Consider the following 13,860-nt stretch of genomic DNA (forward strand, 5'->3'; position numbering starts at 1 on the left):
CTCCGTGCTACCGATAGTATACCAGCCTAGTTCTATATATATATATATATATATATATATATAATTGAGCTCCTATGCTTTTAAAAGCACCAAGTTATTGGTGCTTGTAGGTTTTTGGCCTTTCAATGAAGATTTGTAAGGTTAGGATAATAGTGGTCCCCTATGGTTTAGTAGGTAGTTGGTGAAATAGCATGATCTAAAGGATGAAATTGGTCAAAGGTATATATCTAACGGTGGAAAACTTGCAAACAGTAAGTGCTTGGTGTTTTTAAAAGCACCATAGATGAACTATATTTGTATATAGAACGAGGCTACTATACTATCTATAGTACAGGAGCTCTGGTACTATAGTCACGTTTTCGATCTTAAGATGTTCAAATCAACGATCCACACCGTTAAACATAATCTAAGGTATATAAATTTTTTTGGAATAAAATTTTAATTTTTTTCGACATCGTTTATTTAATAAGTAAATCATGTCAAAATAAACAGTGAAAATTGGACAATATTTAAAATTTGAGGATAAGACTTTTAAATTTAAGATCAAGGATGCTGACCTTGATCTAGATAGTTTAAAGTATTTTCTATCAAAATTTGAATAAATTTAGATTCTTCTACACTGTTAAACTNTTGATCTAGATAGTTTAAAGTATTTTCTATCAAAATTTGAATAAATTTAGATTCTTCTACACTGTTAAACTATAAACTCGCCATAGGAGCCATTAAAAATTAATAATTTTTAAATAGTTGTCTAAAAAGTAAACTATGTCGAAAAATTATAAAATTTTATTTCTAAAAACTTCAAATACCCTAGATCAGTTTTAACGGTATAGATCATTGATTTGAACACCCTAAGGTGGAAAACGAGACTATAGTACCGAAGCCCCGATACTATAAATATTAGTGTTGCCTAGCTCTATATGAATAAATAAATATATATACATATATATATATATATATATATATATAGTTGAGCTGGAATACTATTGGTAGCAAATGGGCTCCTTGCTACCGATTTGTTTTCGATGATGGATATATTTATAATATATATAATATATATATATAATATATATATACACAATAAGAAGTAGGTACTATACTATCTATTAGTACCGAGCTGGTACTATTAATCTTGTTTTCGCTGTAGGGTGTTCAAATTAACGATCACACCGTTAAATATGATCTAGGGTATATGAAGTTCTTAGGAATAAAATTTTAGTTTTTTTCGACATCGTTTACTTAGTAAATAATTATGTCAAAAGGACGGTGGAAATTGAATAATCTTATAAATTGACATAGGACTTTAAATTCAAGATCAAGATGTTAACTTAATCTAGATAGTTTAAAGTATTTTCTATCAAAAATTTGAAGAAATTTAGATTTTCATATATACGTTAAACTCCAAACTCGCCATAGTAGCCATGAAATTGACAATTTTGAAATGATTTGATCATAAGTAAACTATGTCGAAAAATATAAATTTTATTTCTAAAAACTTAAATACCCTAGATCAGTTTTAACGGTGTGGATCGTTGATTTGAACACCCTAAGATCCGAAAACGCGGACTATGTATAGGAGACTAGCTCTCTCTCTTCTCTCTCTATATATATATATATATTATTAGTAGGACTACTATACTATTATGAGATTGGGCCCTGTACTCATAAGTTGTTTTCGATGAGGCGCTTCCGAATCGACGATCCATTCGTTAAATATGATTTAGAGTCATTTGAAACTTCTAGAAAATAAATTTCGTATTTTTCGAAATCATATAAAGCCATCAAGCGGGCCATAAATGAAGCGGTCAAATCGAACGACTGTCTTAAAAATGGATGGATCAGATTCTTCAATTTAAGATCGGAGTTATTGATCTTTATCTAGGTAGTGAATAGAATTTTCTATCAAAAATTCAACCTATTCGGATTCTTTTGCACCGTTAAACTAGCAAGTATTCCATACCGGCCGTTAAAAATTGTCAATTTTGTTAGCTTTTGATCGTAAGGTAAATAAAGTCGAAAAATTATGAAATTTGATTTCTAGATGTTTCAAATGCTCTAGATAACGTTTAACGGTGTGGATCGTCGATTCGGAAGCTCTATCATTGAAAACAATTTATGAGTACGAGGGCGATCGTACTCATAATAGTATAGTAGCCGGACTCTATATATATATATACAAACACGTTAAAGGGCGAACCGAAAACCTTCTCTACAGCTCCTTCGTGATTTCGGAGATGGGTCCCAAATACCTCCTCTCTTTCCCTTTTTTTATTCACCTTCTCTTCTCTCTCTCTCCATCAAAAAAGAGCCCCCCTCTCTCTCCCCCCTCAAACCCCATGTTCGCCTAGGATTCGTACTCTCCACCACGCTACTGCCGCTTGCCCATATTTGCCACGAATCCGGCCTCTACTCTCTCTCGCTCTCTCTCTCCTCGATCCCTATGTTTGCCTAGGGCTCGTACTCTCTCCGCCACGCTACCGCCGCTTGCCCATATCTGCCGTGGATCCAGGTATTTAATGCCGCCGCGGAACGTACGCTTCTCTACAATCGCCTTCCCATGGAGATAGTTCCCTCTCTACACCGTATGCCTCCATCTACCATAGATTTGGAACCATACGCACCTTTGCTGTCGTCTCCTCAAAGATGGTTCCCTCTCTACACAGATCTTGGCATGTTTTCTCTCAATCTGCATTGTACCTCCCGATCGACTACCCACTCGAGCATTTATGCCGTCGCAAGTCTCTGCCGCGAGCAATGAAAAATATTGGTATTGATAAAAATTTCTTTGTATATGCTGGCTCTCTCTCTCTCTCTCTCTCTCTCTCTCTCTCTCTCTCTCTTTGATGTGTGATTCATCTGCATCGACCCACTCGGGCATTTATGCCGTTGCAGGCCTCTGCCGTGAGCAATGAAAAATATTGGTACTGATAAAAATTTCTTTATATATGTTGTCTCTCTCTCTCTCTATCTCTCTCTCTCTCTCTCTCTTTGATGTGTGATTCATCTGCAGAGCGCAATATAGCAATCGCAGGTCTATTTTTCTTCGATTTCTACAAGCATTATCATGCTTGCAGAAGAAGCAAAAGATTCAGCTTGCTTCTTCAAGTTGCAAGTTCTATTTAGTTTTCAAGCTGTTGATTTCATAATACTTAGCTGTCTTCATTTTGAACTGCCAACAACATTGGTTTTAAAGGTATCTATAGGTATATGTTCTTAATTTTTATTAAGTTTTTATCAAATATTCCGTTTTGAGGTAAACTCTTCTATATGTTTGTTAATTTTCATATTTATATAGAACTATCTGATGTTTGATTTATTGAGATTATAAAATATTGCTGTCATTTCTATTTATGTTGTGCATCTTTGCAAGGTAACACCACCCTCTAGATGTTTGAAGAAATGTCAATATGAGGTTTTTCCCTCATGGTATCAAATTTCTATAGCAAGTTTAATATTTACATATACTTTTTGTATGATATTGCTAATTTTTTAAAGATATTACTTTCAGTAATTAATCTTTCGAATCGTTTTATTTGGATAATTTGATAGTTCTTTCATACCAGATTTCTGAGCATTTACTAAAATGGACTTAGAGATGTATCGATATGTATAGGAGAGGACATAATGGCCTACACAGTTTTGAGAGATAACCTCTTATATTCCTGCCTTTTCAATTTAGAAAAATATTTAGTGTTTCCCAATCTGTGGGCATAGAATTCTAGCTGAACCAGGTAAACAGGTTGTGCCTTAATATTATCTCTTTCGGACTAAATAACTCAGAAAATTTTCATTTGGGCCTTTATGCTGGGACGCATCACTATGTTAAAGTTGGTTTCTCCTTCTATTCACCGTATTTGGTAAGCCATTCTTGGTTCTCAATAGATTACAAGGTCCGATGTTGTTTATGAAATTTCTAAACTTTTTCTGTATAATTGTGAAGACAGTTCTCTTTGTTTTATCAGGCAGTTATTCCTCCCCTGTTAATTGGATTTGAAAGCTTTGGTGATTGTGCCGAAGAAAATCCATTTTAAGCTAATCTAACATCCCTTTATATTCTTTTAATTTAGTAAGACCGATATTTGTGCCTCTACTGAATAAATGGGCTCAATATAAATAATTGTATTAGTATGGGTTTTCTCTCCGATAAATCTTTATACCCAATATATACAAGGCCAAAGAGTTTCTTGGTGATGAGGCTAGAAAGAAATGCAGATTGCAATTGAATCATTGCTACTTATAGACAACAAGGAATTCATATATGGCATTTTAAGTACTTGGTTTTTTGTGTGTATGAAATATTGTTTCCTAATGAACAAGAAACCATTCAAATTTTTCATGTCTTTAATCCAGGTGCAGGACTAGGGGCTGGGTTTCCTAGCTTACAATTCGGCCTTGGTATTGGTGCTGGCTGTGGTATTGGTTTGGATTTTGGTTATGGCCTAGGAAAAGGAGTTGCCTATGATGATAAGAAAAAGTATTCAAATGTCGGCAATGTCTCAAGATGCGGCAAATCTGCCATCTCAGTAAACAATTTACACTTTTGATCTGAGAGCATTTGAATTTGGTTTGAGTTGAGTTGTGGTCATAACTTGATACATTTTTTTTTCTTTTTTTTTTTTTTGGTGCACATATGCGCTTTTAATTTCAGTCGAATTTTTTTTAGTACCATTTTTGGTAAGGAGTTTGCAATGACTTGGATAACTATTGACTGATATACTCATCCATGATCCTAACTACTCAGTAAACTTAAGAATTATCTATCACTATTATTGTAAAGAAGTTAAATACTTATTTTTCGCTACAGTCTATACTCTACTTCAGCTTATAAACAGTTGAATAAACTTGAAACCTTGATGACAAAGTTTACATTCTGACAGTTCATTTTAAATGAGTTGAGAAAATTTCTAAATACTCTAACACTTTGAAATCTATATTGAACCTATTTCAATTTACCTTCTTCGGAGGTTTAGTTGATTTTTGTAAAAAAAAATTTCTCATGTTTAAACTGATCTTTGTGAAAAATTCCAATGCCAAAGTAGAAAGAACTTGAAGGAATGTCCGCAGAAGGTATGTTTTTTATGATTTGTACTGTACTCTATTGATTTATTTGGTGTTTGGAATTAGGTTGAGAACTATGATATTGTAAATTTGAGTAGAGTGCCATTGTTCATATCGAATGAAATGCTTTAATTATTAACATAGTGTGTCAGTCCTGTTCTTAGCTACCTCTAATGCGACCAACAAGACAAGAAAGCAGTGGGATGTGAATAGAGTAGTGTAGGAAAGGGTTTTAAATTACAATTTTATCATTTTTTGAATTATGCAGGATAGGCATACCCTGTTGTTCAAATCTTGCATTCTTTCCATTTTTTGTGTTTCTTTGTTATTACAGATATTTGAACCAGAAATGTTGGTATTAAGGATAGAATTAATTGTGAAATTATTCTAGGCTTAGCTCTTCTTCTACATGTGATTTGAACAGAACCACCATTGCCTTGCATGAAAGAGTTGAACTACAAGAAATTTCTCATATACATTGGAATATTTTCATTTCTGCAAATAATTTTTTAACTGATACTTATTAATTACTAAGTATATTTACTGTGAATCTGTCCATCCGCCGCGAAGCGCGGGTCCTTAACTAGTATATATATATATATATATATATATATATATAGAGTAGGTCTTGTGTGCTATTAGGAGCATAGAGGCCTCCTAAGCCTTTTTTTATGATGGAGCTTTCGAATCGACGATCGGCTTTGTTAGACTTGATCTAGCGTATTTGAGGTATCTAGAAAATAAATTTTGCGGTTTTCCGACATCATTTACCTAGCGATCGAAATGGTTCAAAATCAATAATTTTTAATGGTTGATGTATATGATTTGCAAGTTTAATGATGTAGAAGTATTCAAATCAGATAAAATTTTGATAGAAAATTCTTTATACTATTTACTGCAAGATCAATATCTCTAATTGAAAATTTTAGTGCTATATCACCACTTTTTGTGAGATTTTTATTTTCAGCTGTTGATTTTGAACTCTTTCAATCGTTAGATAAATGATATCGAAAAACCGCAAAATTTATTTTCTAGATATTTGAAATACGCTAGATCAAGTTTAATGGAGCCAATCGTCGATTCAGAAGCTCCATCATCGAAAATGGCTTAGAAGCACGAGAGAGAGAGAAAGAGAGAGAGAGAGAGAGAGAGAGAGAGAGAGAGAGTACGTCTCCTATACTTTCGAAAGTACGGAGGCCTCCGTGCTTGTAAGTTGTTTTTGATGATGGAGCATCCGATTCGGCGATCGGCTCAGTTAGGCATGATCTACACTATTAGAACTATTTAGAAATCAAATTTCATAATATTTTGACATCATTTACCAAGTGATCAAAGAGTCTCAAAAATGACTATTTTAACGGTCGATGTGGCATGTTTTAAAGTTCAACAGTGTAGAAGAATCCAAATTGCATGAAACTTTAATAGAAAATTCTACTTAACATCAAGAGCAAGAACAATACTTTCGATTTGAAATTTGAGTCATTTATCACTGTTTTTTATGAGATTTTTATTTTCAGCCGTTCATTTTGAGCCTACTCGTTCACTACGCAAATGAAGTCAAAAAATTATAAAATTTGATTTCTAAATAGTTCCAATAGCGTACATCATGTCTAACGGAGCCGATCGCCGAATCGGATGCTCCATCATCGAAAACAACTTNTCTCTCTATATATATATATATATATAGAGAGAGAGAGAGAGAGTCAGGCTGCTATGCTATTGATAGCATAGCAGCACTCATACTAGTGAGTTTTTAACCACTAGATGGCTTCGAGATCTGTGCGGGGCTTTTGTGGGAGGTTAACGGAAAGAGAGCCCGTTAAGTCCCGTTTGTTGTCCCTCTCTCTCTCAATCTCTCTCTCTCTCTTTGTAAATGTTCTCTCTCTCTCTCTCTCTCTGAACATCTTCCCACCTCCTTCCCCACTCTCCCTATCTCACTCTCTCTCTCTCTGGACGCCCTAGTCCAGACCCAACCACCCCTCTCCCAAACCTCGCTCCTCACTATCACGCCGCCCCCGACTCGCCGCCCTCCTTTGTGCGCGCAACCCACCTCTCACACCACCCCCCGCTCTCCGCGTCGCCCCTCTCTATCAAACGAGGTATGACCTTTTCTTCTCAGATTTTTTTTTTTGACTTTTTTTTTTGTTATTGCAACATAAAAAAATAGATCTACTATTTTTATTTTTCATATGTTTTTTTTTTAATTTGTTTCTTGATTTTTTGTNCTATATATATATATATATATATATATATATATATATATATATATATATAGAGTCAGGCTGCTATGCTATTGATAGCATAGTAGCACTCATGCTAGTGAGTTTTTAACCACTAGATCGCTTCAAGATCTGTGCGGGGCTTTTGTGGGAGGTTAACGGAAAGAGAGCCCGTTAAGTCACGTTTGTTGCCCTCTCTCTCTCTCTTCGTAAATGTTGTCTCTCTCTCTCTCTCTCTCTCTCTCTCTCTCTCTGAACATCTTCCCACCTCCTTCCCCACTCTCCCTATCTCACTCTCTCCCTCTCTGGACGCCCTAGTCCAGACCCAACAACCCCTCTCCCAAACCTCGCTCCTCACTATCACGCCGCCCCCGGCTCGCCGCCCTCCTTCTCTGTGCGCGCAACCCCGGCTCGCCACCCTCCTTCTCTGTGCGCGCAACCCACCTCTCACACCACCCCCCGCTCTCCGCGTTGCCCCTCTCTATCAAACGAGGTATGACCTTTTCTTCTCAGATTTTTTTTTTGACTTTTTTTTTTGTTATTGCAACATAAAAAAATAGATCTACTATTTTTCATATGTTGTTTGTTTGGGAATTTGTTTCTTAATTTTTTTTTTGTTTTTGCAACCTAAATACATAGATCCACAATCTTTCACCTGAGAGAGAGTGAGATAGGGAGAGTGGGGAAGGAGGTAGGAAGATGTTCAGAGAGAGAGAGAAAGAGAGACAACATTTACGAAGAGAGAGAGAGAGGGCAACAAACGTGACTTAACGGGCTCTCTTNTCTCTCTCTCTCTCTCTCTCTCTCTCTCTCGCACGCGCGCGCGCATAGACCTCAAAGCGATCTAGTGGTTAAAAACTCACTAGCATGAGTCAGGCTGTGCTATTAATAGCATAGCAGCCTGACTCTATATATATATATATATATATATATATATATATATATAGTTGAGCTGGCATACTGTCGGTAGCAAACAAGCTCCGTTGCTACCGATTTGTTTTCGATGATGGAAACTCCAAATCGATGATCAACACCATTGAACATGATCAATACCACTTGAAGTATCTACAAACCAAATTTCAAATCTTTTCAACATCATTAACCTAATGATCAAAGAGTTGCAAAATTTGTAAGTTTAATAGTTGATATAAGGCATTTTCTCATTTAATGGCGTAAAGATATCTAAATCAACTGAATTTTGGTCAGAAAATTTTTTAAACTATTTGAAACAAGATCTATACATTTGATCTTAATTACAAGAGTCATATCATCACTTATTGCAGGATATTCATTTTCAGCCGTTCATTTTGTGTCTACTTGATGGACAAGAGAACAACATCGAAAAAGTATGAAATTTGATTTTCTGATAGCTTAAATAGGAAAAGTATGAAATTTGATTTTCTGATAGCTTAAATAGTCTAGATCATGCTCAACCATGCCGATAGTCGATTTGGAAGCCCCATTCATCGAAAACGAATCAATAGCAATAGAGCCCATTTGCTACTGATTGCATCCAGCTCAACTCTATATATAGCTAAACTCTATATATAGAGTTGAGCCTTAAACCCCAAACCTTAAACCCTAAACCCTAAATCCTTAAACCCTAAACCCTAAAACCCTAAACCCTAAAAGCCTAAAAACCCTACACCCTGAACCCTAAGAACTCTATATATAGAGTTGAGTCGGAATGTGATCCGTAGTAAACGGGTTCCATTGCTACCGATTTATTTTCGATGATGGAACTTCCAAATCGACGATTGAACATGATCTAGATCACTTGAAATATATAGAAATCAAAATTTATAGTTTTTCGATATCATTTACCTAATGATCAAAGGGTTGTGAAATTTATAATTTTAATGCTTGATACGAGACATTTGCTCGTTTAACGGTGTAAAAAAATTCAAATCGATTAATTTATAAAAAAAAAAATCTTTAAACTGTTTAAAACAGGACCTACACTCTTGATCTTGATTATAATAATTCTATCATCACTTTTTGAACAATATTTATTTTCAGCCGTTCAATTTTGTGCCCACTTGATGCACAAGAAAATAATATCGAAAAAACATGAAATTTGATTTCTAGATACTTCAAGTGGTCCAGATCATGATCAAAGGTGTTGATCTTCAATTTGTAACCTCAATCATCAAAAACAAATCAAACGGAGCCCATTTGCTACGATAGTATTCTAGCTTGACTTTTGTGTAAAATCATGAAGCCACATCATCCCCCTCTATAAAAAAGCTAATAAAAAATAAAACTTTAAAAACTAGAATTTTTAATCAGTCCAACTTTAAATCTATAAGATGGTTGTGTGTTTTAAATAAGATCAATTATTTTGGATCAATAAGAATTTAAAAAAGATTAACTTTATTTGGTTCAATATTTTAGTGTTCGATTCAAACTAGATAGAAAAGAAAACTAATTTGGATCAAAGATATTAGAGCGGTAAGGATATCACCAAACATTATCTTATTAGTTAAAATAAATTAAATAAGATATAAAATTATATAAAAATGAGATAGAAATATATTTTAGATAGGATTCACCAATTTGGATGCAATGACAAGGCTAGATTTTGAATATAAATTAGGTATATTATCTTAGAATACAATGTCTTAGTACTGCATTAATATTTTATATAATGTCCTAGTACTACATTAGTAACTAAATGAGTTATTTTAAAGCTCAGTTTTATATAGAAATTGTTTCAAAATATCTTTCCAACATAACAATTTGTTTGGTTCATGATTGGAATAGAAATGGAAAATGGAATTGGATTGCTTTGGAATGGGAAATGGAATGACGAATCATCCAAAAATGTTTGGTTCATTATTGGAATGGAAATCGGAATGGAAATCTAGAATTTTTGAGAGAGTTTTGAGTAGGAGAGAGAAAATTGATGCAGGGAGAGGAGGGGAAATGTTGGTGAAAGAGGATTTTGAATAGTTTACTTCGGAATGAGCCAATCCGGAATTCAAAGCCGGATTGGACCATAAATAGATTTAGCCCCATTCCGGAGTGGAATGGGAATCGAAATCCGATTCCTATAAAACAAACAACAACTAATGGAATCAATAAATTCCATTCCGATTCCGTAGTCTAAAATAGGTGAACCAAACATGCCCTTAGAAAAATGCTAGCTCTACAACCACAAAGGGTGGGAATCTAACAACCTACCATCCTAGAGTTTATCCAACCCCTTCAGATTTTGTATTTAAAAAAACAAGCGGAAAAAAAAATAAGATAAGATTAGTGTAGTGAAGTTAGTTTGCCCGCCTTTAGATGGTAAAGTTGAAGGATTACAAATCCGAAATGTGTTGTAGAGATACATTACAAGTAATAATTAGGCTTAATTATAAAAACCTCCCTGCACTTTACCAAATGTCTCAAACACCCCCTGCATAAAAAATTTAAAAAAAAATGTCAACTGTACACTTTAGTTGTCTCAAATAGACCCTTCCGTTAGGATTTTTTCGTTAATTTTAATGGCGGCATGTTAAGATAACACATTTTTAAGCATATTTAAGCTCTTTCAAGTACACCTTCAAATATCAAAACCCAAGAGGAATCATGAAAAAGCATTCAGGTGCAAGAATTTAAGTGTTTTTTCTCATGTCAAATGACTTTGTTACGTCATCACAGTTAATACCTCCATCAAAAGTTAATACCTCCATCAAAAGTTAATGGAATCCCCAAACTATTGGACCTATTTTACAGAAGACTAAAATGCAAAGTTGACGTTATTTAAATTTCTAATGCAGTAAAATACTTGAGACACAGAGTAAACTGTGATTAGGGTGCGGGTTATGCACGAATCCAAGAATTGCACGGGTATGTATCTAGAAATAAACCAAGATGAGGGGGGCCAATTTAGAATGGACTATAGTTAAGGGGTACTCATAAATTTTTACCAGTTCTTAACGAGTGGAAAGCAAAATCATCACAATACAAACAAGAAACAAACCCTAATAAAGAATTAGTAAAGGAATCACGAAATGAATTACTTCAAGAATTAGGGTTTGGTCAGATGTAAGGACCTGCTCCGTGGAGCTGATGTAGGCGTCGAAGTACTTTAAGTCGCTCCCGTCCACTTCCTCGTCCTCGTCCTCGTCCTCGTCCTCGTCCTCGTCCTCGATGCCAAAGCCGGGGACGTGGAAGGAATCCATGACGACGATGGCGTCGCCGACGACCCTGCCCTGCACGACCCCCCATCTCTTGTCCAACCCGCCGGAGAGCGCGTCCAGCGTCATCTTCATCAGCGCCAGCACCGAGATCCGCGCTCGCCGGATGTCGCCGGGTTCCGTCTCCTGCTCCGGCGCCTCATGCGCCGGGTTGTTCCCGTACACCGCTTCCCACACATCCCAATCGCCTTCCTCCGCCGCCGCCGCCGTGGGCGGAGGTGGAGGCGGAGGGAACCCGCCGCCGCTCCGCCGCCGGCGACGGCGGCTGCCCCCGGCGGCGGAGGCCGCCCCGACGCCACTATTGGGCTCGATCGCCGCGGACGACGACGACGATGAGGGGTCCATCGCGTTCGCGCGCCTCTTGCTTCGGTTTCTTCCCCGTTTGCTGGTTTTGAGATGGTAAAAATGTACGGAACCACCCTCGACTTTAGCGTCTTTGAATTAGGCCACCTCAACTATGTGCCAGTTTAAAATGCGCCCCCGCAATTATAGGCTATTTTGAGCTCGCCAACTTTACCTTTTTTAAGTTGCGCCTTGCGTTTTTTCAGTGGATGGTAAAAGCATACCAATAAAATAGACTCAAATGTAGCCAACCATCCCTAAAGTGAGTGACAAAAGGGTTGATAGTTTATACCAAAATGCAGTGTCCCAAGGGTTTAGTTGACGGAATGACTATAGTATCAGCAACTAATCAACACATCTGTAGAGTGTCGGGATGAGTCGGAATCGTTTTAGCATGAAATGGATATGAAAATGAACTCGGCGCTGTTGGAAGCTGAATCTCCCGACCCTTGATCCGGTCAAAGATCCTCCTAGGGAAGCGCGTCGGGGTGAGGAACGACTGCGGATAGTGACCCTCGAAGTTTGCGCCTTTGATTAGTTAAGCGATTCGGTCGATGAGGGATCCAATCAACCGGGTCCGAAAGCTCTTTTCACTATTCGGTTCGGCTGGATGAGCCATATATACAGGAGAAAACAGAATTTCGACTAAGAGATGAGCTGAATGGCTAATACAGCACAAAAATCGGTCGGCCTGAAGAGTCGAACACCGCCTTCTATTGAAGTAGAACGAAAAAAGTACAGGAAAAAAGGGTTTAGTCTACAGCGAAGTGATGCCCAAAGGGCAGATAGACTCCAGGATGCTAGGTTACAGGAACTACTCCTAGGAAAAAAGGTAAATGCAGGAAAGAAAGATGCAGAAAACTAAGGGTAGTCTTTTGTTCGCAGAGGCAAAAGATCTCTTTTTAGAGTATTATTACCCTATTTATAGATAACCCCCTCGGTCAGTTATTGATCTTACGCGATCGGCCACTATCTCCTCATATTCCGGACCACATCTAGCCGATCGGAACCGCATGTAACTGCTTGCGGTTACCATAACTCCCTTCAATTGGCGCGATTTGTTTTCCTTTACACTTTTTCGGTGCTCCCGGTGCACGACCGAATAGATGCTTTTGAAGGGAATACCAGCACCGATCCCATCCGCGCCTAATTGGCTCAACAATTGCCCCCTCGGCAACTTTCGAAGTAACACTTCGGTAGCTGACGTGACCTGAGACACGATTACTTTTCAACTTCCCGATATGGTTTCATCTCAACCGTCCATTTTTCCGCTGCCGAAATCTTGTAATTGCTTCAATAACAAGTGCGATCCGAGGCGTCGTTCTCGGTCCAATCACATTCAAAATCTCTGTACCAGTACCCGACGTAATTCGAGGCGTGACCCTCTGTACGGTTCAATCTTAGCCGTTTATTTTCTTTCTTACGGCCCGATCTCAATCCTCATTTTGTCTCATCTGCGGTATTAACTAGGTCATTTTAATTACCGCCGTCTATTCATCATTATAGCCGACCTCGGAACTCGCTTCGATGTGACAGTTCGATTCGACGGCCTTTTCTTCTTCCCCAAGCTTCTCATTCTTTTTGTCTCTCTTATCCCTTTAATCTCTTTTTCGTCTTCTACAACGAAATCTCTTCTTCGTCTCTTTCTTTCTTTTGTCGTCTTCTTCATCTTCTTTCGTTTCTTCGTTTCAAAGAATGGCGCCTCTTCCGCCATTGCCTACTCGTCCTTCATTGGATTATACATTGCTCAAGCCGTATCTCGATATGGATCCTTCTAGATTCATCTTGGGTCCCTCTTTCACTGAAGAACCGCCTGTTGATGATTTTCCTTTTTCTGACGAAGGTCTTCCATTGATGGCCAAATCTGTCCATCTTCATTCCTGGTATCCTTCGGCTTCGACAGGAAGAAGTCTTCGAACCTGGCCCAGTGTTTCAGACGCTTACTTGGCCTGGTTGGATCGCGTGGAAGCTACTTATGATGATTTCTGGAAAGAAATTGGAGTCTACGAAGCTATTCAGTTATCTCGGAAGCCTCCTATAGCCGATTCTCTCCT

General features: G+C 37.3%; 1 protein-coding gene across 21 annotated transcripts in view; it reads right to left on the reverse strand.

Moving 5' to 3' along the window:
• The window catches only part of LOC109729030 (COP9 signalosome complex subunit 5a-like), a 62,606-nt gene extending 50,673 nt beyond the window's left edge, over positions 1-11,933 (reverse strand). For 17 of the 21 annotated variants that reach the window (XR_002213951.1, XR_002221195.1, XR_002213949.1 and 14 more), the window contains exon 1: positions 11,321-11,933. Coding sequence is in view for 12 of the 21 variants with exons in the window: in XM_020259654.1 (XP_020115243.1) it covers positions 11,321-11,809 (489 nt within the window). In the remaining 9 variants the exon portion in view is untranslated. The remainder of the gene's footprint in view (positions 1-11,320) is intronic. The other 4 variants (XR_002213953.1, XR_002213952.1, XM_020259704.1 and 1 more) reach the window with 1 other exon arrangement.

This window comes from Ananas comosus, linkage group 2 (assembly GCF_001540865.1).
Source record: "Ananas comosus cultivar F153 linkage group 2, ASM154086v1, whole genome shotgun sequence".
NCBI lineage: Eukaryota > Viridiplantae > Streptophyta > Magnoliopsida > Poales > Bromeliaceae > Ananas > Ananas comosus.